The 24,380-nt window shown below is 41.9% G+C and overlaps 1 protein-coding gene across 48 annotated transcripts in view; it reads left to right on the top strand.

Moving 5' to 3' along the window:
- Window positions 1–24,380, top strand: part of sox6 (SRY-box transcription factor 6) — a 147,889-nt gene that overhangs the window by 108,235 nt on the left and 15,274 nt on the right. For all 48 annotated transcript variants that reach the window (XM_079596628.1, XM_079596612.1, XM_079596635.1 and 45 more), the window contains 4 exons: window positions 4,295–4,374; window positions 13,989–14,138; window positions 16,026–16,203; window positions 16,824–17,011. In XM_079596628.1, coding sequence (XP_079452754.1) covers window positions 4,295–4,374; window positions 13,989–14,138; window positions 16,026–16,203; window positions 16,824–17,011 — 596 coding nt within the window. The remainder of the gene's footprint in view (window positions 1–4,294; window positions 4,375–13,988; window positions 14,139–16,025; window positions 16,204–16,823; window positions 17,012–24,380) is intronic.

Here is a 24,380-nt window from a genome sequence, read left to right as displayed (position 1 = left end):
TCTCTATGACCCTGTAAATGTTATTATATACATTTATATTATTGATATTATGCACGTTTAGTCACCTTTGTGAGGAACATGTCATTGGCACTGATCTGTAGATGCTGAAGGCAAATAGATTAGCGTTTTATCACTATCCCTAATAATTTCTGTTTCTTAAAAAAAAAAAAAAAACAGGAAGGTGACATCTATAGTGCACATTTTCCATTTTAGAACCGAAGGGCCTCTGGTGAAGCAGCTGTCATACTTGTCCTGGCATGCCTTTTTTCTCCTTTTGTGAAAAAGAGAATTGCTCCTCACGCAAGCACTGTAAATTCAAAAACAAATTTGTAAGAAAATGCTACAACACGTACTGTAGGCTGACTCACTGCCAGTGTCCCTCAACCTCATATCCAGCCATTGTTCTGGGGTTTTGGGATGTGCCAGTCTAAGTTTCTGTAATTAAACCGTTAAAAGCATATCCTTGCCTCCCAAGGGATCAGTAGCATTTGGGTACATTTCCTTCTTTCTGTTATTTTACTTTATTTTTCCCTCTTTTCTTTACCACAGATTGCTGTTGAGCAAAATGCAAATAGCAATGTAATGCTTCTTCAGTGTAGCTGCTGATTGTTAGTAGACCTAACACAGAAAAGGAACATAAATTACGAAGACAAAAATTTTAATCAGAATTTTCAAAGAAAAATTAAAGAAAGCTTTCCTTTTGTCTTCAAAGTATGCCTTTAGAAACCACGTTTGTTGTCAGCACCTCATCAAAAGGCTAATACAAGAAAAGAGAGAGAGAGAGCTAGACAGAGAGATGGATAAGAGGGAGGAAAGCTTCAGAAGTCCGCAGGTGAGAGTTAGATTATTACAGGGTGTGGTAGAGCAGCTAATAAATTAAGTAAAAAGGTATATGATGGAACATAAAGTCAGCTATTTTGGAACTACAAAGGCATGACAGGTTGAACAAAGAGCCTGAGGGCTTTCTTTTCCCCAGTTTGATTTTTTAATATGTTTGACATGGAAAGTGTTTTAGTACAAATAACAGCAGCTGTAATGGAATCCTTGGCGTGTGTAAAGCACTTGCATTATTCATAATTTGCTAAACAGCAGAGGGCAGAAAGTTTAGGACATAGCTTATTGCCATTTGTGCGCATGACTCGACTTATTGCCACAGATAATGCCGATAGGACTCATTGCTGTTTGGGATGCCCAGCATGGGGCGGCCCGGCCGGGTCAGTGCAAGCAGCAGAGGCCCGATGCTGATGGCCCTAACCCTGCAGTGAAACAGCAGAGATCCCCTTTCTCACACACTGTGCTCAATGGCTTGGGCTTGGTATAAAGAGAGGACTCAGGTCATTCTTTACTCAAATAGACTTGCGGAGGATAGCGATGATCCCCCCCGTGCAGACATGAACACATACGTATTGCTAATCGTGGATGTTCACGGCCTTTGGGATGCAATGAGCCCTCGATGCTCCCGCTGGTGGGACCGCTGACAGCCAGTGATTGTACAGAACAGATACGTTCATGTCACAGAGAAAGTGCATCTGACGGTTAGACATTGATGCACTACATTAGCAATTGATGATCACAGTTTTGAGCAAATGTATCAGGGTTGTCCCTCATTCAGATACACATAATTGTAAAGGATTTTAGGCAATGGATGGATAGATCAACTTCCTATGGGGTGTGGCCAATTAAATTCATATTTACACTCATGAATTTAAGGGAGCGAATTCTTCAGTACCTATAGATAATTGTCAGTCACTGTCCCAAGTAGTTTTGTTTTATTTATTTATTTATTTTATTTGCCTTTTTATTTTATAGGAGGCTGGAGTGTAGAGAGGAAAGTATGGTTAAGAGACAGAGGCATGTGTTGGACTCTTAACAAAACTCTTAACAAAGTATTTTTTTAATAAAAAAGAGCCTTCAATCTTGGCTCGGAAGAAGGGCTGTAAGCATGGTCGACACTGAGCACTTTAACAAAACCGTTGATTTCAAAGAGACCCACTCCGCTTGAATATTCCACATGCTTGGCTCTTGGCATCAGGTGGAGTAGAAGTGAAGAGGTTGCAGAAGGAGCACTCCGCCATCCAGTCCTCCCCGTTCTCCTCCACCTTTTAATTAGCCTCGCAGCCCTCGCTTCTTATGGAGCACCGGCCCGCATCAGCGTTAGTGGTGCCCTGTGCAAGACCCTTGGGTCCTTCTACTTAAAGAGGCCCCGTTCCAAGTTTGGCAGTCCAAATTGGCCTCGATTTGCAGCATGATACCTGGCTGAAACAGAATACACTATGAAGCTCTCTAGTAATGCCTTTATGTGAGAAAGCACTTTAAGCATTATTTAGCAGCCCACCATTTTATAAAGAAAAGAAGACAGAGGAGTATTGTGTTCTGAGCTGAGAGAGTTTGCCCTTTCCTGCTTGGTGTCTTTGCAAAGCTTGCTTTGATAAGGTACCTCTCTAATAAAGTGATGCTATCACAGGGGAATTACATGATGTGTGAGCCAACAGCATAGTTTTCAGCCACTTTTGGCTACTATGGCTGGCCCTTTTACATGGGGATAGCTTATGGTCAGTGTTGGTCAGTTTTGTATATACATTTGTGTGTATATATATATATATGTGTGTATATATATGTGTATATATATATATATATATATATATATATATATATATATATAAATTCATAGTTGATTTTTTCAAAAACATTGCAGTGCATTGATTAATGTCTTGTTGCATTATTATTATTATTAATTATTAACATATATTAATTTAGCAGATACTTACAAAAGAGGAGTACAACAAAGCAATTCAACTTAAGGAGGCATAAATGTAAATGTTTGTCTTTGTTAGTTTTTGTGACACTGACAAAATCATACAAAGTTTTAATCAACATTTTTCTCAGTTATTTCATTTGATGAGACTAATACTGCCTAGTACCCAGCATTCTTCTCAGAGGTTGCTGAATCAGATCAGAGGGAGCCCACTATTGGGCCCCAAGGTGGGTTGATAATAAGCTCTTGGCCCTTGGCCTTAGCAGGCTTGGAGAAACAACCCAATTGGGCAATGGCGTCACTGGAGCCTCCCTGGCATCCACTGGCTGGAGACAGGCAGAATTGCCTTTTAAACTAGATTCACTTTCACAGATTGACATAGAGAAAACTGGCAGCCGATCTCGTCTACTTGAGACACTGGCTGCCCACCCATCCCCCAGACCATTAGCCTTGGCCTAGTGTTCTCGGCTGGCACTTGACCTGCCCATGGCTCACATGACAGAGAGAGACAGAACCTTGAACGATAATGACACCCTCTACGAATTTGAAATCTGTTCAGTTGCGTTCTTTATTCACTTCTGCCACAGGGTGGGATTGAATAACATGGCTGCATCACAATGTGCTGTGGTCAGTCAGAAGTGAGTGTGGTGGGGGTGGTGGTGGTGGTGGTGGTGGGGGGGGATATATGTTTACCCCCATGCCTGTGGCTTAATAGCTCCATATGTTTGTGAGAAGAAGTGACAGGCAGAAGTGGGGGCTGAAAGAGGGCCAATTCCCCTTCCATGGGCACACTTCATTCAAAGCTCTGCTTTTAGAGCCAGAGACAGTATTATATACACCAACCACAGTAAAAAAACACATCTCACACACTTAACACACACTTTCAGACGCACTCATTTCTGGATAAGATTTCCAGAGCTGTATCTCCAGGGGTTTTGTGTTCGAACTTGTATGTTTTTTATATCTAATTCCTATTGTGTTTTCTGTTCACCCTATTGTATTGCTTAGTTCTATTGGATACGTTTGATCTCATGAGGAAAATGTCCTACAAGCTGTATTTGCATAAAATTTTGTCTTGTTAAAACCTGTTGAAGTTGGCGTCAACACCCTCTCTCTCACACATACCTATATTATTGTGCCAGATCACATTGTAAAACACATAATGGCATGTAGAACAATAGTTTGACTAGTCAAGCTTCTCACAGAACATGATATTGCGAACAATAAAGTAAAATGGCATAATCTTACACACAATGCACACCCTGATGAGAAAGGACTGTGCAAGTGTGGGCAAAGATAAAAAAGGGACAAGGCAAAAAGCCCGAGTGTGAGAGAAAGAGAGACGTTCCAGTGTAAATCCCACTCTGCTCTGGCCAGCTAACTCTTTTGTGAGTGCAGATGTTTGGGCTGAGTGCCGAGGCTGGGTGCAGGCAGGCCCACAGGAACTGTGTTGGCACTTGTCTGGCCTGCCGTTGGGCCGCTCATTGTCTCAACCTGTGCGCATTGTTCACTATCTCCCCCTCCTCCTTTCTCCGACAGGTGATAACTACCCGGTGCAGTTCATTCCATCCACAATGGCAGCTGCTGCCGCGTCAGGACTCAACCCTCTGCAGCTCCAGGTATGTACAGTCACAAAAGAATTTACGGGCAGTGGGCCAAGCCCTCAGCACCGTGTGAGCAAACCAGCTGTATGCTAAATAACAAGTTAGAGCTAAATCACTCACACACCGGTCCACCCCTACAAGCTTAACACCTTCCATCTGCAATATAGCCCGTTTTTACAGCGCAGCCTTGCCGCCTATGCATGGGAACAGGGTGTTACATCAATGAAGAGTATTTCAGGGGCCCCTCTACCTTAATTACTTTATCTGTTGACACCGTTCGGAGTAACTTTGTGGTATCATAATGATGGAAGAGCTTCCAAGACCCTCTGGGCTGCCTTGGGAACATTTCTCAGATGAAATCTTCTTGTACTTTAATATAGATTCATATCTTCATACAAGTTTATCTCATCATGTTTGTCATTTTAATTGTTCCTTTTAATCCTGATTTTTGCTTTGTTTACTTTGTCACACACATAGAACAAGTTTATTTTTGAGCAGATAGCAAGAGAAAGGGTTTTATTACAGCAACTAATGTCATTAGTCCTTCCTGTTTAGATTATTTGTCAAAGTTGTTCTTTGAAACTTCTTAAATGTTCCTTGAAGTTCTTTGAACAAAGACTGAACGAGAATGAGAGTTGAAGGTGATAGAGCTCACAGCCCTGTAGTGGATTCATGTATTCATTTTTTCCCCTCACTTTTTTTATCCATAGACAGTTGTTGTTTTGTCAACAACAGTGGTAAGTGGTTGATAGCAATTAGACATTAAGCTCTCTGATAGCTAGGAATGTTACAAAACAAAGCTGAGAGCGGAGGGAGGACGATGTGCAATGGAGAGAGGATAGGAGAGCGTTTTGTACTTTTTCTTCTTGCTGATACATGTGCACAATTTGTCCTTCGGAGCTTATCGCTCTCAGCATTAATGAGCCTTGGCAAGTTGGAACAATGCTTGCAGCTGGAGCTAGAAAAGCCTTTGCTATAGCATGCGACTTTGGGGAGAACAATCATCTGCGTTGAAGGTGTGGAATGTGTCTATTCATGTTAAAGTGTATGTAAAAATGTGCGTGCGCTTGTATGAGTGAGCTTAAAGGGGAGGGAGCTCGTGAGCAAAAACTGATTAAAAATCATTTCGATTCGTACATGCAAGCGTGTCTTCCCTCCTCCCTTAGGAGTAAGCTGCGGTGGCAGAACCAGGGCCCGTCCCGTCCCGTCTATTTATAGCGTTCCTGATGGGTCAGCTCGAGTCTGGGATAGTCATATATCAGGAGGCACCGAGACCCCTTAGCCATTCATTGTGATAATACATTTAACCCTGGGAATGGGCTGAGAGCAAGTCTCTGAGTCCATGACTTCGCTGACCTTTAGAAAATACAGTAAACACAAATGAGTTGCATTCCCATTAATTGAAGTTTGTCTTTCAGCCACAGATTTAGCCAAGCAGATTGGTATTTACTCTCGGTACCCTTCAGTCTAAGAAAGCCCTGCTAGTCAAACATACCCTTTCCGCCGCAACTGAGCAGCTATCATCACGCGGAAGATGATTAAAAACGATCAGGACAGAGATAGGGGAGATGAATCTCATTCCGAGTGCAACAATAATGCCATTAGTGCTCACGTTGCACCCGCCTGGCTAAGACTGAGAAGTTGCGTGCAGAAGTTCACTATGAGGACAAAAGGACAGGCAAAACATTATTTTGAAAGAAAATGACAACCAACAGATGCAGAAGAGGTTGTAATTTAGTGGGGAAGGGCGATTTGGATTGATTTGTTCGGCAGTTAGCACGTGCTAGCATGCGGTTGCGGCTGCTTTTGTCTCTCTTCCTTCTTTGAGCAGAAATAACAAGCTTTGAATTCCTGTCTTAAATCAAAGGAAGCAAATCTTTTAAAATATGTCAGATAAATGAGGGCCAGCGCTAGGTCAGTGTTAATGAGAGGTATGTATGGATTTGTCTGCTGTGTCTGGGTGATTATCTGTAATGGCAGTATCACTGAGCTCTTGCCGCTTATGCATCACTGATCCGCTCGGTGGGAGTGACCTCACCTATGAGATCCCCACTTCCTGTGCCAGTGGACCCACCCACCCTGTGCCACTGGCTGGGTGCATCTGTCTAATTAGAATATCTTCACTTGTCAGCAATTCTGGCAAGGTATCATTTTCCCTAATTTGCTCGGTTTAGACTGGGGAAATATATGAACCTTAAAAAATGCTCTGATTGGAAAGGAATTAATTCCCACAATGCCGTGCTCGGTCATGCAGGAAGGGGGACGGCCGCTCTGCCAGTCTTAATGTTGTCGATGCTACCACTCGCAATTTTACCGTGTCATAACAGTAAGTGGGCTGCCTGTAGAAATCTCTCTCTTTCTCACTCTCTCTGTCTTGTCTCTTCCCCGTCACCCTGGCCCGTCCGCAGGCTAACAAAAGGCCTCAGGTCCCGGGGAGTGGAAATGAAAGCGGTCAGGCGATCTGAGAGCGTAATTTGCTTGTCAATACATTTCCCTCGACTGGCGACACACGCGTACATGCGCCCGCTTGTCACCCCGTGTCCCAGCGCGGCGAGTAATTTCGTTCAATGCATTCCTGACAGATTGGCCCTTGTCTGCAAGTCACCAGAGAAAAGCCGCTCAAACTATTCCCCAGACCGCATGCCTCTCTTCATTAAGACCCTCTCAGGGTTCAGGATGAGCTGGGCACGGCCTCCAAACAATGCCTCCATCCCCCGGCGTTGCCTCCCTATTAGAAGTGACACCTCTCACCTCCAGGTGGAAATTGTTTTCGGATTGTAGCCGTATGGCCAGACAGTCTAAAATAAATTATCCTAATTCTACAAAAGAATTCGATTTTATTTTTTGTCTGTTTGAATTGGCATTTAATTTGGTAGCATTCAAGATCACCTTACATCAATTGCTTAGAGGAAAACAATTTCCTTAAAGCCATTCTCTCCTTGATATATTGTTTTGCCACAAGTTCTATACAGATATCAAGTCAACTTGTGAGAGGCCTGTTTTTTATCATTGGAAGCAGTCTTTTGGGTTTAAGCAGTCCTAAAATAAAACATCATGGGATAAAAGCAGAACATCTGGGTTTCCCCGTGGCATATAATAGAGGGAGCAAACACAAATAGGACATGCTGGCCTCTCTCTTGCTCTCTCTTTTACTCTCTTTTATTTTCTCCCTCTTTTCATTATTTCCTAATTCTTTTCTTTCGTCATGAAATTAATTTACTGTTGAGTTTAAAGAGCATATTTAAAAAATATGATATATATTCTGGGGTCTATTTCTGGAGAGTATTTGAGACCCCAATCAGAACACGAGGGTTAAATCTGTGCAGCATTGCTTAAGCTATAGATGCTTTATTTCATGCTATACTTACTGCTAATTCATGCTATACTTACTGCTAAAACATTTGAAAACTGTACTTGAGAGTCGGGGAAACTTCTCCGAAACTTCTGCTGGGGTTGAGAAAACTAGGGAAGAGAGGAAATACTGTGTTATCTTTTGTTTGGATGCTCATGTCTCTGCATTCCGGATGTGTGGAGGGAGCAGGGCTTTCTGCCACGGCTAACAAGTGGAGCACTTTGACTATGAGCTGTAGAAATGAGAGCGAACAGCTGCTGGTGTGATTGAGGAGGAGAGGAGAGAAAGAAGGAGAGGGGAAAGGAGTGGCGCGTGCTGTGCGAGACAGACTCCGGAGAGATAGCCAGAAGACGAGAGGCGGTATGAGCACAGGGCAGAGGCTCTAATGGGAGGGATAGGTGGACATCTGGATGGACAGAATTGTAAAACAGAGAGGCAAGTAAACAGATAGTGAGAGATGCAAACCATGTAGCCTTAGATGACCACCTGGGTTGATACCAGCGCAGGGTTATTAGCATAGGCTTGTGTAGCAGAAATTTATAGGACACATCATACCTTTCAAGTTAGTGAAGCTATGTAAGGATAAAGATGGAAAAAAACGAGGCGGATGGGTTGAGATGGGGGGGGGGGGGGGGAGCAGGCTGGGCGCCAGCAGATGGGACAGATGTCTGGCCATACTGGAAAGCATTGGCGCAGCACACTAGCGCACCCCTGCTTCCCTTTCTGACATCTGGGCCAGCCTGGGTCAGCCCGCCTGCCTTGGGCAATGAGCCTGGACAAGCCTTGTGGCAAACGGGCGCGGGCGCCCCAATGCTACTGAAATGGCAGAGTCGACCATGCGGCAGTAACTGTCCTCTCTCCATGCTTCTGCTCAGCTGTGGCCATAGAGAGAGCCGAGGAGAACACACAAACACAAGAGCCTTAGTGTATGTAATTTAGTGTGTATAGTGTGCGTATGTTTTGACGTATGATAATGTATCAGTGGGGTTTTTTGGCCTCGTGGATACGTTTCAGTGAGCTCAGACTGGGGCCTATGCGGATAAGTTGGAGAGACAGTCATGCACCATTATAGCTAGAAGCACTAAAATTGGCTAAATCTGCCACTGTATTTCACAGCATCTGCCAGAGTGCAGTCAGCCCCTCTCTTTAAGAGCAAACAAGAGACTCAAGTTGTTGTTTTTTTCCTTGCATGATGGCCTATTTGCCCATCATATGTGCTGAAATCTAGTGTTTCATGAGCCATTTCGGTTTGCGGTCTCATTCTGTAATAGCACAGGCACAAAAATTCAGAAAATATACACACTGTGAACACAATGAAGGTAAAGTACATTACTGTTCATAAGTTTGGGGGTCAGAGAGTTTTTTTTTTTAAGAAATTAATACTTTTATTCCGCAATTATGCATCATATTACAAAATATTTCCATTCTGATCAGACATTGAAGACTGGAGTAATGGCTACTGAAAATTCAACTTTGTTATCACTGGAATTAATTCAATTTTAAATATATTAAAATAGAAAACAGTTATTTTCAATTGTAAAGATGTTTTACAAAATCAAATGGATACTTGGATCACTTCTTTCAAAAACATTAAAAAAAAAATAATATCAACTTGTAACTTTTGCCCGGTAGTGCGCACACTTTTTTTTTTTAATTTGGGTTAAGGCCAAGTGTGTGTTTACGAGCTTTGAGCATAAGCTTTTTTTTTTATTATTTTTTTTTTACTTTGTTTATAATGCAATGGAGTTTAGACAAGAACATTTGGGTTAGAGAGGGAGAATGGAATTGCAATACAACGCAGAATTTTGACATTTGACAAAAAAAGCGTAACCTTTCTTAACCGTGCCTTTTCCATTTATAAACAGTTTATCTGGGGCGTTTACATACTTCTACACTGAATTAGCTCTCCTAGACACTTGAAAGCAAGTGGAGTGCTGATGCGTCCAGCGGTGTGGTCTGAAAGTGTCGGGTAATCTGGATTATCTGCAAAAACTGTTGTTGCAGGCAGAAATGGTGGGTTCTCTCATTTAACCTCTTTTCTCTCCAGAGGGGTTGCTTTTAATTATCAGAGGCTAACCGCCTGACCTTGGGCCGGACTCCACTCATTTGGAATCCACGGACTGTGAGATGGGCTTGGCTCATATGTGCGAGAGAGGGAGGCAGGAGATATTAGTTGGTCTGCTTGTGTGTGTCGCTTGAAGTATGAAGACTGCGGGCGAGCGAATTGAAAAGCCCCATTTCCCGAGCCCCTCTCTCTCTAACTAAGCTGTATAGCAGCGAGTCATTTAATGCTCAAGTGGACAAAGGTATTACCTGAGTCACTGGGGTGGATCAGGCCTTTTCTCTGCAGGCCTTTCTGAAACCACATGCTGAGAGCAGCTCAACATCTCTGCCTCTCTTTTTCTTTAGCTCTCTTTAGGCCTCTCTCCGGCCCCACTAGTGTTCTATCCCCAATGGCTCCCATTTCCTCAGAGCCAGCAGCTTCAGTACACACTGTAATAGCTCTCCACTGTGTCAGATTGCTGCTTATACACCACTTTGTATGTCTGTTGATGTTAGCGCACACATGTGTGTTTTTTGTGTGTGTTGAGGTAGCAGATGATACAGTGCTCATCTTTTGTTCCTCTTTAAAAGAATGAAAGCCAATAATCAAATTGAGGGAAGTTTGGGAAGTGTCAAATAAATGTTTTACGATAGATTTTATATATATATATATATATATATATATATATATATATATATATATATATATATATATATATATATATATATATAAAATTACATTATATTATTCCCAGTATTGTACAAAAAATGCACATTAAATGCTCCACAAAAACATTAGTTTAAAGTATTCCAGTAGAAAGTATCAATTTTAGCTTTCGAAGTTCAGACTATATATCAATATGTGGTCTTTCACTCCTCATTTGTGAGACAGAAATAGTGGAATCTTTATTTTTGTAGCTAGATGTTTAGCATTAATATGATGGGATTGATAGATTGATGGGATCAACCATGCTCAGCGTTTTAGTTTTGTGGGGCAGGGGGCATGAAGCCAGCTTGTCCCGGCTGCCCTGTTCCCTGTTCGGCCATTGACTTTCAGCATAACCCTCATTAGCGTTGGCCCTGTCTGCTGTGGAGACCCTGCAGTATGGCTGGAGGAGAGGCAGAGGAGGCCCAATGGAGCCCTGCATTACATGCCCTTCAGACAGACTACCACATGTGTCCTCACACCACATCAGCAGTCTCTCTTTCTCTCTGTGTGTCTCCTTTTGTCTATTTTCACACCTTTCAGCATCAAAACACATGGCCTTAATACACAAGCCACATTGTGCACAGCTTGGTGTGATGGACACATATGAGAGGGTTGAGCGTCCTTTCCCTTCCTGCCCTTGACGATAAAGTGAGCTACACGTCACACCTTTCTGTTAGTATTTACTGTTATTTTTCAGGTCTTTTTGGCTGAGAGCGCACAGACTGCTTTACTCCTAACCCTGTGGCTTTGACCTGTTAATCAGGCCTCACAAAAGGCAGTCTGACTGGCTCTAATTTGAAGCAAAAGCCAATTACGCTCTTTTTCCGGAACAATAAAGTTCTTCCCACGCAAGGTCAGAGTCCCTCTGCCCATCCACATCAGCAGTGGCTCGCTGTTAACAAACATCTGTCCAGCAGACTGGGCCGAGGGCTTCCTTCTTGTTCACAAGCACACAAACTCAGTCAAATACACACACTCACAATCTCGTTCACTTACTACCTATAGAGATACAAAAAATAGCGATTGTGTTTTTAACTTTGCGGGACAAAGGCTTTCTGTTTACTGGGCTGGCGAGCTGCGCTATCACTGTGTGAACCTAATCAGCCTGCCATTTCCGCTGTCCGTGTGCCGGCGCTTGCCCCAGGTCTCCCGCAGAAGAATGACCCTTTTGTGCGGCACTAATGTGCAAGCGTTTAACTTTGGGACCGGAGAGCATTTTAGTGTTTATATCTCCTGATACATGTAGACACAAAGCACTTTGTCTGGCCTCAGGTTTTTCTGTATGAGTGGCTGAGGTGGGGCAGGCCACTAATGCTGGTGCCACTTTTTCCATTTCAGACAAATGGAGTCCTTATGTAGCCTAGTAAGGAAAAGGAAAGGAAATGAGAGCAGAGAGAGTTCGGGTACATATGCATTAAAAAAACCTTCATGCTTTTTTGGGGGGGTTGAAAATACAACGACTGTGGGCTGTGGCTGTAAAAACAAATGGATAATATCACTGGGCCGCTATTTTTAGGGGAGACTGAAAAAAAAATGTCTTAAATGTTGGCATTGTAGATTTGGGCTTGTCAAATCATAAAGTGAGGAAAATATAGTATCACTTAGTCTGATCTAGTGTGAGACCTATTGATTAAGTGTTGATATTTTAGACCGAAACGTCTTAATTTTTACATCGAGTTTTTACATTAATGATTCAAGCATTTATTACCTTTTTATTTTTTTGTTTGTTTTTGTCAAATATGATTAAATAAATTAAATTATTTAAAAAATTTACACTGTAAAGAAAAAATCTGAGAGGACTAACAGATAATGTTGTGGCAGAAAATTACTAGTAACCTACCTTTTTAGGTTTACTGATATTACATTTAGCCCTAAGACAAAACACAACACAGTACAATGCATACTGTAATTCAAATGTGGTTCGAACACTTGTTGGAAAAAAAAATCTTGATATTAACACGGTACCTTGGGCCATATTTTTACTGACTGAAAAAAAATATATATAATTTTTAATTATGGATGTTATTTATACAATCAACATCAAAGTAAAAAAGGTGTTCTGAGGTGCTTCTGTATACACAGGTAGCTGTGTATAATGAACATGAAATCATAAAACTCTAAACACACTGCTAGTATTATTTTACTATTATTTATTTGGTATTATATTTTTTATTAATATTCTGAATAATGGTGAAACATTTTTTTTACCATTCAGATTTAATTTATATCATTTTAGTTTGAGTTCCATTTTATTTATTATTTATCTCAAGTTAGTATTTTTAGGGATTCAACTTAACCTTATTGTAGTTATAATTGTAAGTTTTGAGTTTCATTTTTGTCTTACTCTACTTTATGTTGTTATGGTAGATTTTTAGTTAGTTAGTTAGCTAGTTTTATAACTTTATTGTCCACCAATGTAAAAACTCTCCTTTGGCTTCTCATTTAAAAAAAAAATCACTTTTTCAAGTGTTTCATTCATATTCAAGCTGATTTTATCTTATATTATGTCCTACTGTAGCTCTGGTTAATTTTTTTGACCCTGGTGTGATTCATCGTACTTACTGTAATGTGAGAGTCAAAAGACAATATAAGCATTAACCTGCTTGCTAATCAATATTTGCCTGGGGGAAAGCAATAGAAGTGTGATTGTTTTAAGCGTCTGTGAATTATACACCCTGCTAAAACAAATATCGATAATGTTGTACAATTTGACATTCTAACCCATGATTTTGTATTTAATTGATCCTTTTGATCTTACGTTGCTTTGTTTTTGTTTTTTTAATGGTGCTGTTATATTTTTTTCTGCCTGGTGTGTGGGTATTAGCGATATGTTGAAGTAAAAATCCTTCTCAATAGGTTATGACAGACAGTCAGTCTCAAAGCTGAAATCTAAACCTCTCTCACACACTTTCTCCACTCAGTGCTGATAAGTGATTGACAAGTTGCACTTCAGCATGTTGAACGAGTACCGCTGGAAGGTTGCTGATGTTAGCGAGCGTGTTGACCATGAGCCATTGAAAATAAGCAGAAGAACATGAAATCTCTTTGTCAGGCTTCCTGTCTTAATGAATGTCTTTGATATAGCACATACTGGAAACTCGACCAACTTGAAATTGTTTAACTTCAGGGGAACGTGCTCTGCGCCATCATACGGGGAAGTTCAGGTGTCTCAGTAGCGACTCGAAAAGGCGCCAATTAAAGTCAAAGAGGCTTACTAGAGGGAGCGAGGGGAAGGAAATCAGATCTTAGAAGCAGCTAAGCTTCAGTCTGCAAATTTGGTGTGATGAGTGGAAAGACGAGTGGCTCCAAGTCTCTTGTATGCGAGCCATTGCTGTGTGGTTTTTTGGGGCTGCTGTCTCTCCCTGGATTCAGGCTTTGATATACAGTTAGACCTTTGATGGAGCTTCTATGCCGGGATGGAAAGGGGAAAAGAAATGCAAGGGAGAGAAGAAAAGGGAGAATAAAGGCTTTGAATGGTGTCTGGCTTTGGATGTTAACGCTTGTGGGTTGTCTCCCTCCTTACAGCAACTCTACGCCGCCCAGCTGGCCAGCATGCAGGTCTCTCCAGGAGCCAAGATGCCTCCGCTGCCCCAGCCCCCCAATTCTGCCGGGCAAATCTCCCCTTCTGGCTTGAAGAACGAGAAGAGGTCCTCAACCCCCCTGGTTCAAGTCAAGGTACGGTCCCAGCCCGGTCTGATGTGCGAGTGGAGTGGTGCTTGACCTAGTCCTCTCCATTTCCTTGTTCACTAAATCAGCTGTGGTAGGTACAGCAGCGAACAAGTGAGTGAGAGCTTGCCACTGGTTCTCCGCTTGCTCCGAGCCCATCAATCTGGGCTGCTTTTACAAGGCACCCGCTCTCTCAAGCAGAACTCTGTGGACAGGGTTGCTATGGCTCTCCCTGCTCCTGGAGAGCAATTTTTGGAACACATGGTTTCTCGTGACAGAGACTGGCCCACGTTTTCCTGCGCGTTACATTTAACTTGGACAGGACTGAGGCAATGACATCAGAGGCACATCATCTAAATATATTGATGAGGCTACAATGATGTGATGACTGTCTTTTGTTTCTTTTATAAGATCAACAGTCTGGTCCTCACAGCATATAGTGCTTTTCCATCAGTCTTCACTGATATATATCATCATTTTGCTTTTTTGTGCTGCGGCTGAAACCTAAAACACTTGCACATTTGGAAAAGTTTAGTTTAATATCACAATAGAATGGGGGTAAATCATTGAGCTGAACAGTAGTGTGTGCGTAGCGCCCGTAATCCTCTTCAGTTGCTCAGCTAAGCTGCTCCTCCAGGGCTTTTGGAGCGCTGCCCTTGGAGAGCGCCGCCATATATCAACATCTCAGAGCATACGGTAAGATCATTGGCAATTACACTGAGCCAGAATTCAGAGTCGGACTGGCATTTTTAGACACTCTACTTCTGTTCATTTAGCCAACACGTGTTGTTTGAGATACGTTATCTTAACATTGATCAAAGATGTTGCGCGATTTTTGCCCCGTTAACTCCATATGTAGATACGCTGTGCTTAATTAGCTAGCAATCTGTTTGTTTGTCTAGTTGAAGCGTAATTGAACGACAAACTGTTATTGGCAGTCAGATTTGTAAAGAGCTGGGGGCAGTCTCTGTATGTGGCCCATCTGTTTGGACAGTACAACACTGCCAGTGAATTTTTTTTCTAGCCTTCACAAGATGCATTAATATGATTAGATGTGCTTTTGAAGTTGTTCTGGATTGATGATGCGATTTTGACACATTATGTATTGTTTTACTCGTCAACCAGCATATACACTACCATTCAAAGGTTTTGGGGTCGGTAAGATTTTTTAAAAATGTTTTTAATAGAAGAACCTCATATGCTTCTCAATGTTGCATTCATTTGATAAAAAAAAAAATTAAAACAGCAATTTTGTGAAATATTAAAATCAAGTGTTTATTTTATTATATTTTAACATGCATTCCTGTGATGGCAAAGCTGAATTTTCAGCATCATCACTCCTCTCTTCGGTGTCACATGATCCTTCAGAAATCATGCTAATAAGTTGATTTGGTGCTCAACAAACATTTCTTATTATTATCAGCGTAGAAACTGTTGTGCTGCTTAATATTTTTGTGGAACCCATGACACAAATTAGATTTGTTTCCTCATAGGGATCACATTTGGTCTCCACAAAGACAACAGAACACACACACTTAATTGTAATACATTCAGCCACAACAGTACCCAAGCTCTCTAGACTGATTGCATTTGTTTGAAACGGGATGTATTAGCTGTTAACTGTTGTTCTCTGGCCTGAGAGCAGGTGAGAAGATAAAGATGTGTGCTCAGACAGAGAGGGTTTTAATTAGCCCGAACAAAGCAGGGCCCTCACTGCACCGAGAAGCTACAGCATGGCACAGAGCCTGGCTGTGAATACAGAACCCATGTCTTGGAGGAGCCGGACTAATTAGTCTACAGTAATAGCCTCTGGTGCATTGTCTTTTATGTAAGGTGGAAAGCATCCCTCTATAAGGACGTCCCTGTTTTAACAGAAGCTTTGTTTCTTTTATGTAGGAGGAGGGAACACAGCCTCTCAACCTCTCTGCCCGGCCCAAGACAGCTGATTCTGTCAAATCCCCCACATCCCCGACACAGATCCTCTTTCCAGGCAGCAAGAGCAGCCCGAACAGCCTGTCCAAGAGCGGAGGCATCCCCAGTCCCATCGGAGGAATGGGTCGTGGTTCTTCTCTGGGTAAATCTTTGTATTTTGCCTGCTTTTACAGTTCTAGAGAAATATTTTATAATTATTAACATCCTCACAGCTGAGAGACTAATTGTATACTTCTGATTCTTTGTAGTGTGGAATCTGAGAGTGAACTTGACAAACTCCCAAATCATAATCTGTTTTAGACCCTGCCATTTTGACACAGTAAAGAGTAACGGATGCCGTTGCTGTATATTTGTTTTCAAAGCTTGTAGCTCATCTCTCATATTAAGATTTTTTTTTTTTTTGGAAGCTGCTACTAACATTTACTAAAAACAGTCTTTCATTAAAACGACACTGTGTTGCTCATTTCCCTCCTCCTCGTGGAGTTGGGCTTTGAACACAGGCTTGGTGTTTGTTTTTCTACTATTTCCGAGATTTAACTGCCATCCCGCCTCACCTCACTTTGATCCACTAATTACAGAAAGGCGACACACACTGAGATTGCTCCCTTAGTTTCCTGCTCCCCCCACACATGGAGTCCGCCACACTTACAGTGCACACATGCAGACTGTTCTCACAAGACCTCCTGCAGTATATTGTGTTTCACAACACTGCCCTAAGAATATGTGCATTTGTATATGAACCCAAGTTATTTGTCTCTGCAGACATTCTGTCCAGCCTGAACTCTACAGCGCTGTTTGGAGATCAGGATGCGGTGATGAAGGCCATCCAGGAAGCGAGGAAGATGAGGGAGCAGATTCAGAGAGAGCAGCTTCAGCATCATCAGCAGGGAATGGAGGCCAAGCTGTCTGCCCTCGCCAGCATGGGCCTGAACAACTGCAGGGCTGATAAGGTGAGTGGAATCAGATTGCAAATATTAACTGTTAAAAAGAGCAGAGTAAATAGTATCATAACCTACTCTTTTACCAACAACATGGAGTCTCATAGATATTTATGTATACAAATAAGAAAAATGTATTATTTTTGTATTTACAAAAAAAAAAAATTATGGCACATGGAAAATATCATTATGCAATACAATCATCACCAAAAAAGTACAAATCTATGTCTTCAATACACTGTAACAAAATAATAATTATAATTTGCGAGTTAGATAATTAAACGAGCCCATTAGTAATTTTATTTTCTTACAAAGCATTGTATGTGCGCCTATTTCTGTTAATAAAGTATAGTTTAAGAATATGATTGTCAAAATCGTACAAAATCATTCTTGAATGTAAGAAATCAAAGCAACAAGATTACCCAAAAACCTACTTTTATTCATGCAATTTGTAATCGATACCAGATTCCATTGCAGAAGTAAATACCCAACACAACCGATTCTTGTTCCTTGCTTTTTCGCCTGAGGGTACAACAACAGCCAAAGCTCAAGGACTTGAGCCCACTGTGTTTTTTCAAACATGATCTTTAAAACCAATCAAGCTCTTTGAAGCACGTCCAGAGGAGTGGCTTTGATTGACATTGGCAGGGTAGATGGTGGATGAGTGTGTGTGTTTGCATTTGTGAGCAAGGAGGACCATCGTGGTCCTCTGGTGCTTGGCCTGTGCGGGTTCAAACTGTGATGTCTCTGCCCAATTAAAGCATACAGGCAGCCCTCTTCAGCCCCTGGTGTGGGACAGGCCCACTTTGTACCGGGAGCAGGCATTCTCTCAGGGATTCCTTTTAAAAATATCTTCAATCAATGAGTCAATCAAGGACCAGAAAAACAGACACCACTACCATCTGATTGATGCCATATTGCCAGTTGGCTGTGAGACGCAGGCAGGAACTGGGAGTGGATGCTCATTAATTTTTCATCACCTGATTACTTTAAACCAGCATCTTAAAGTAGGTCAATGTATATGTAAAAAAGTAGAGGGACTATTTTTCAATCAACTTAGAAGTCAGGGCGAAAGACATGCCCCGATGTGGGTGGCATCGAAGAAAACTCAGAGAGTGCATCCTCGATAAAGGCTGAGTTTAGGCATTTTTGTATTATTGCTGCTTCTCAGCAATTTACAATACCTCTTTACTGCTCAAAACGGTATATTGTGGAAGTCATAATCCTGCTTTCTCAAACACAATGCCCAACTCTAAGCCATTATAAACGGAGATATCACCTAAGCCAGTGCATTACGCGCCATTCTTTTGAGATTTCACACTCTTTGTTCGTGTTCTTTAGAGGCTGATGCGGTATGTGAACATGCAGCCATCACCTGTGGCTGTCTCCCTCCCCACCTTTTTCCTTATTCTACATTCACCAGCCTCAACTCATCCTCTCCTTCCCTCTTTACCTCCCAAAATTGCTCTGGGGTTAGCTCATGGTCAGCCAGACACGAGAATATGCCGCTACATGACATGAATGTTGCTCCAGCAATGGCTGAAAAGGCACGTTTGTCAACAGGCAGCACACACCTACGGCTGCATTGTTCTTAGCAGGCCAAGCTTAACGCTTTTTTTCTCCTATTCTTTTGTCTGCCTTGGGTTTTGTCTTCACACGATTGTAAGGCCTTGCCTTTTAACATGGTTATGTGGACATCTCGGCTCAGGTGAGCTTTATGTGTTTTTCTAAGTGGGGAGGAAATCAGTTCTCCTCTTTCTCAACCTCCCCCAGAGCAAAATGACATTAAGCTTGTGGCTAAATGTGTTTTCCCTAAAGGACTTTGATGTAAGGGCAAGGTAATTCTAGGCAGCCAGCAGCGCAAAGAAAGGGGCAAAGGAGGGAACGACAAATAATAATTAGGTGCTCTATCAGTGGGAAAATATGACCGGTATGCTTGGGTTATCATTGTTGCTATAGGTTACAGAGCACATCACAAAGACTCCCTCGTTTTTATTTGCAAAGATTTTCTCGTTCTTTATTTCTTACTTTCCATCTGAGTTTTCAGTTGCCTCCCATATCTGAGAATGCAAGTTTATGACCTTAAAATGTGATGGAAGAAAATGGCAGGCCTCTTTTGTACTGTAGCCTCGCTCAGAAGTCTGTCTGCATCTGATGATATCATAAAGGCCGATCCACCTCAGCCTGTTGCTAAGCCAAACAAACGTATTGATGTCGCAAACAACCAGAGGCCAAACAGAAGCTGTATTTTCCTCCTCATATGTTCCAGATGTCTCTGAAGTTCAAACGAACAGAACTCAGCTAATTCAAATGAAGACATTCATTATTTAAAGCATAATATGAAGAACATCCCTCATTTTTCAATATTGGTTCTAGGGCTGATTCAAAATTGAAATTCGAAAACTTTAAATCAGATTAATCAGAATTAATTGTGTATATTTGCTGAGAAAGCACTAAAATAAAGATAATTTTTATACATCATATTTTGGTAATTAAAAACATATTTGCTTTTTATTGTTGTTTTGCTTTTTGTTTTCATTTATTAAACAAAGTTAATGGATAGATCAGGGGCATAATTATTATTTAAAAAATGTATTATTATATATATATTTTTTTATTAGTCAATCAATTGGCAGGTCTAATTGTTCCCTATCATCTTAGAACTCTTCATTGATACATAAAAGCCAGTTGCAAAGTTAAGGCCATGTAATGCCCTCTAGCCATATGTTTCTGAGGGGACACTTTACATGTCATGGGAAGAGCTACTACAGCCATGTACAAAACGGTAATGAACCGCCCGCTGTATATCACCCAGCGCTGCCAGCAGTCAGACAGTTGGCCTGTGCCTGCTGCTCGCGCCTAACAGACGAAAAAAAAAAGGCCTCTAAGTGTTCCAGATAAAAGCTTTCACTTTGGTCAGTTTCAGAATATTAATATTTCAGCACATCGCCTCACCTGACATAAATACTGAACGCCCTTTAATAACTGCCTTCCAGTCTGCTGTTTGGAAGTTTATCATAGTGAAAGCTTACGTGGAAGAATCTGGAAAGGTAACATAAATGGGATTAAGGAGAGGTTAAAATCATCTACTGGGGCTGTTGGTAGGGGATATTAAATATTGATTTATCCCGGTGTAACGACTGAGCTGAAGAGTGAGGCTAAGTGCTGCTTACAGATGGATCAATTCATCTTTTAATACAAAGTGTGTCCGTAGAACACAATGGAATGACCTGCATTCCTTTTTCTCTCACAAAGAGGCATTTCACTCTCTCTGAGATGGAAGAGCGTCTCCTGTCTTTTAGGTGCATGTGTAAAATATTCATGTTGTAGTGTTTGCTTGCTTGTTTTCTATTTGTATTTCTTTCCCTTTGATGTCCCATAAGTAAAAGAAAGCTTTTATGGGAATATTTTTTTCAAATATTTATTAAAAGTATTATTGTCTACAGAGGGCAGTTATACTATTTTATTATTTATTCCCTGTTCAAGTACTTTTTTTCTCTCCCTGGAAAGGACACTGCATTGTTCATTTCTAGATATGTTTTATGCACTAGTTTTAAACTACTTTGTTTGATTTTATATTTTCAAATCGAATTTCACAAACCATCTAATGATGAGGAAAGAGCCCAGATTTTGATTTCAGATATTTCGCCCTTGCTAATAACCTACTTTATGACAGATGTTGCAGTCCGATGGGGTCTGGCAAGGAGATAAAATATATTCTTGTGCTGACACTTCCCAAACTGGAATCAAAGGGTGAAAGGCCAGTGTATTAACCTATTGAGCATCCGCCGGCCTCCCTGCCCCCTCCTCTCACCTACATTATTGATGAGTGGAATATTCACTTTTCTCAAATCCCAGAGCACAGGGCCACAAACATTTAAATGGAGCTTTGCTCACTCTCCTCGAAATCCTCACCCCTACCTTTAGACCCGAAGCCAATGTTTGCTCTCGTCCCCTCCCCGTGTGTGTGTTAGGGGCCTATTCACGCTTCCCTTTACAAAGACTTGGGGTATAATCTTGTCTGGTCTGCAGCCCTGGAAGCAATTTTCTACCCCTTTTTCTGCTGCTTTCTTGGAAATTGCCAGCATAGGTTATTTTTGGCCGCAAAGCAAATCGTGCCGTACATGGCTTTGGCCGTCCAAAATTTGATTATATTCTGAACTCAAGCACGCCCCATAGCAAGCAAATGCCATTGTTGAGTATTGCTTACATTAATTCTTTGTTCCATTTGTTTGGGTATATAAATAGCATCTTTTTCGGCAACATGTGAGGGTAGGCCCACGTCTCTAGCTAGTTCTGAAACAATGCCATGCACTTACTCTTCCGCTTTTTTCTTGCTTAGGTAAAACATGACTGAAGCTCAGCTGATTTTACACTGTGGTTGCGTAAAATCACACAAATGGCCAAAACAGGGCAGTCATTCAAATATTCAACGAGGCCCTATTCTCCAAACCTGCGCAGCTCTGCTTACGCCAGATATCCCGCAACAAAGCCGGCGTAAAGAATAGGCTACAATGGGTCATTTATGCGGCACCATATTGGGACAAAATCCCTCCAAACAGGTGCATAAAGAACCCTCTGTCTCCCAGATCTTGTGATTCAGAGTGTCCATTATTATAAATAGATTGTGTGATAAGAGCAGAGAAAGCAAGGTCCCTCTTAACAGATCCTTGAGGACCCAGTGAACAGTTCAGGGTCATTTAAAGCCAGAAAGCCCATAACAAAATCCAGAGACGATGATCTCAACGCAGCAGGATAGAAAAACAGCTCTGCAGAGTTTCTTTTACAGCAGAGAGATGGACACGTATAAAATGCTTCATTTCCCCCATGATGTCGAAAGGTCAGATGTTGTGGGTACATTTCTCAGTTTTATAAGGGAGCAAGTTGTCGGGTTAACATAGTTATAGTTTAATCTGCAACCGTGCGGGACGTAAAAAAAAAAAAAGACTTACAGAAATGTCACAGTCCTCTCATGTCAATGTTTTTCGATTAAGTGGTTCTGGAAGGTAAAAATTAAATCTAGGGTTGGACACCCACCAGTGGAGGGAGGTCGCAGCCCCAAACACGCTCTGCCAGCGGCCGCTCTGGGAGTCTGGAAGCGTGGACTACCGTTCGGGTATAAAAACCGAGCGACCGCATGAAAGAAACTCTGGGCTCAGCGCGTAACTGCATGTGCTTTAGACTAAACTACCAACTACTGGAAAGCTGCACAATTATAAATAACATTTTGATTGGTTACAGCAAGAATTGAAAGCAGATGAGGGGCAAAATAGACGTGCACTGCATCGGCCTTGCTCTCAATACAGATGGCTGAAGCAACCTATATAGCTGATAAACACAGTAAGAACTCATTGTAATGGGCTTTCAAAGCCTCCCTTTATTTCCTCTATCACTTAGATCTCTTAACCAGGTGTGGAACTGACTGAACATGCTGTATTCTCAGCTTTCAGAGCCCAGACAAGGACATGGCAAGAACAGTTATTCACTTGACCATTGTGTGTTGTTGTTTTCTTAACCAGGTTATGATATTAGCCATGTGCACCTAGGTGACAGTAAAGGCAGATTATTAAGTAGACATGCTCGTGCTTCCAAGGCCAGTCGTTTGTTGTCTTACAATTGCTGTTATCTGGACCCTGGAACAATTCAAGGCCATATGGCTGAAGCCGGGCTATTTTTACCACAGGAAAAGCGTCACTCTATGGCAGTGTGATGCGTAAGTACAGGGTAGACACCAGCACAATGCGCTCCTGCCCGAAATACATGAAATCTGTGGGCAGCGCTGCAGTCCTCAGGCACATGTTCTGCGGCCGGCCTGATTAAAGCCCTCTCTGCTGCGCTGACATGGGCTCCTCGCTCTGGCTACCTTCCAGATGTTCAGAAGTTCCACCAGCCTTGCCATCGGCCCTTCTGTGTTATTACTTCAACGTGCAACCCTCCTCCGTCGAAACAAAATGCATTCTGTAACTGAATTTGAGGATGGAGGGGGAAAAAAAGGAAAGTGGAGGGGAGATTATTGTGGGTGTCTTTTTCCACTTCAGCTTAGGACTGTGTGGTTATAATTTTAGATGTGGGAATGAAGGGCTGCATGCTGAACTCATTTGAGGGAAGGGCAAGTCGTGCGCCAGAGAGGTCGTGGTTAGCATGGGAGGGGCACAACGTGTACCATGACATCTTTTCTTTTTTGCATTGTTTCCGTTTTTGTTTTTTTCCCCCTTCTTCGTTTGCCTAACCGCCCTTTCCCTTTCTCCTTCTCTCTGTACTTGCGGAGACTCTGGGCTCTTGCCATCTCACTGCCGTAATGCACATTATAAATATCCTTTATAGCACAATAGTCGTAGAGATCTGCTGGTAAGCATTTGCCTAACTGGACGGGCCTTTTTCAGGATGGTACACACCCTTTACTGCTCATCTGTGGCAAAGTGATCAGTAAAAATTTAATGACACCATAAAATAATAAAAATGCCACTGATTTATCACAGCACTTGATGCAGACAGTAGTAAAGGCGCTTTAGACCGTTTTCTTTTTTCGAGTCTTCAAACAAAAAGCCTGGTGTTATGCATATAAATTATTTCTCTCGATAATTTGTACCTAATGCTACGACATAAATTACAGAAGTTACAACCAATAAGTGTATAAAACATAGTATATTAAATTGAATAGAAATTCATTGTACAATATTTGAAGGTGTGGATGCCAGTTTTATGTTCTTATATTTCTCAATTGCAGACTCCTAGTATGCACTGTTAACTGTGTCGCTCTTTCCCATGAATTTCAGCACCTCCTAGGCATGAATGAACTCTCTCTACCTCACTCCTCCATTAAGTTAGACCTGCGACACTGAAGTGGCTAATCTCGTTTTCACGTACAATAGCTCTCACCCGGCTCATTCTTTAATTATTGCTCTGGAAAATGAGAAAGTTTAGCGCCTAAACAGTATTTAATGAAACTCAATGATGGATCCTCCTTGTTCCCCAAACTGATGTTTAATGATCATGACTTTATAAAAGGGGTTGATTGATCAGAGCGAGCCAGCTGAGCAGGGAGGAGGGGATGACACAAGCAAGTAATTTATAACCCCCCCCCACACACACACACACAAACACACACACACACTTAGACAAGTTGTTGGGCCCTTCCCCAGTGGACAGTCCACGGCGCATCGGCCATCACTCGTGCGACTAATCGCACATCAGTCAATTTGTCATTGGGTGCTGCGTCTCTTTCATTAAGTGCAATAATGCGGTCTGGTGATGAATACAGCAGTGTAGGAGGCTTCACACGGAGCGTGGCACACCAAGCTAGCGCTCCAACTTATCTTTACAAAGCCGTCTGAGCCCAGCGGGGACCGCTACATATGTCATAATTAGAAAACACTTAAAT

This window comes from Phoxinus phoxinus, assembly GCF_949152265.1.
Source record: "Phoxinus phoxinus genome assembly, chromosome: 2".
Classification (NCBI taxonomy): Eukaryota; Metazoa; Chordata; class Actinopteri; order Cypriniformes; family Leuciscidae; genus Phoxinus; species Phoxinus phoxinus.
Note: the sequence above shows the minus strand (reverse complement) of the source record. Positions and strands in the feature narration are given on the sequence as shown.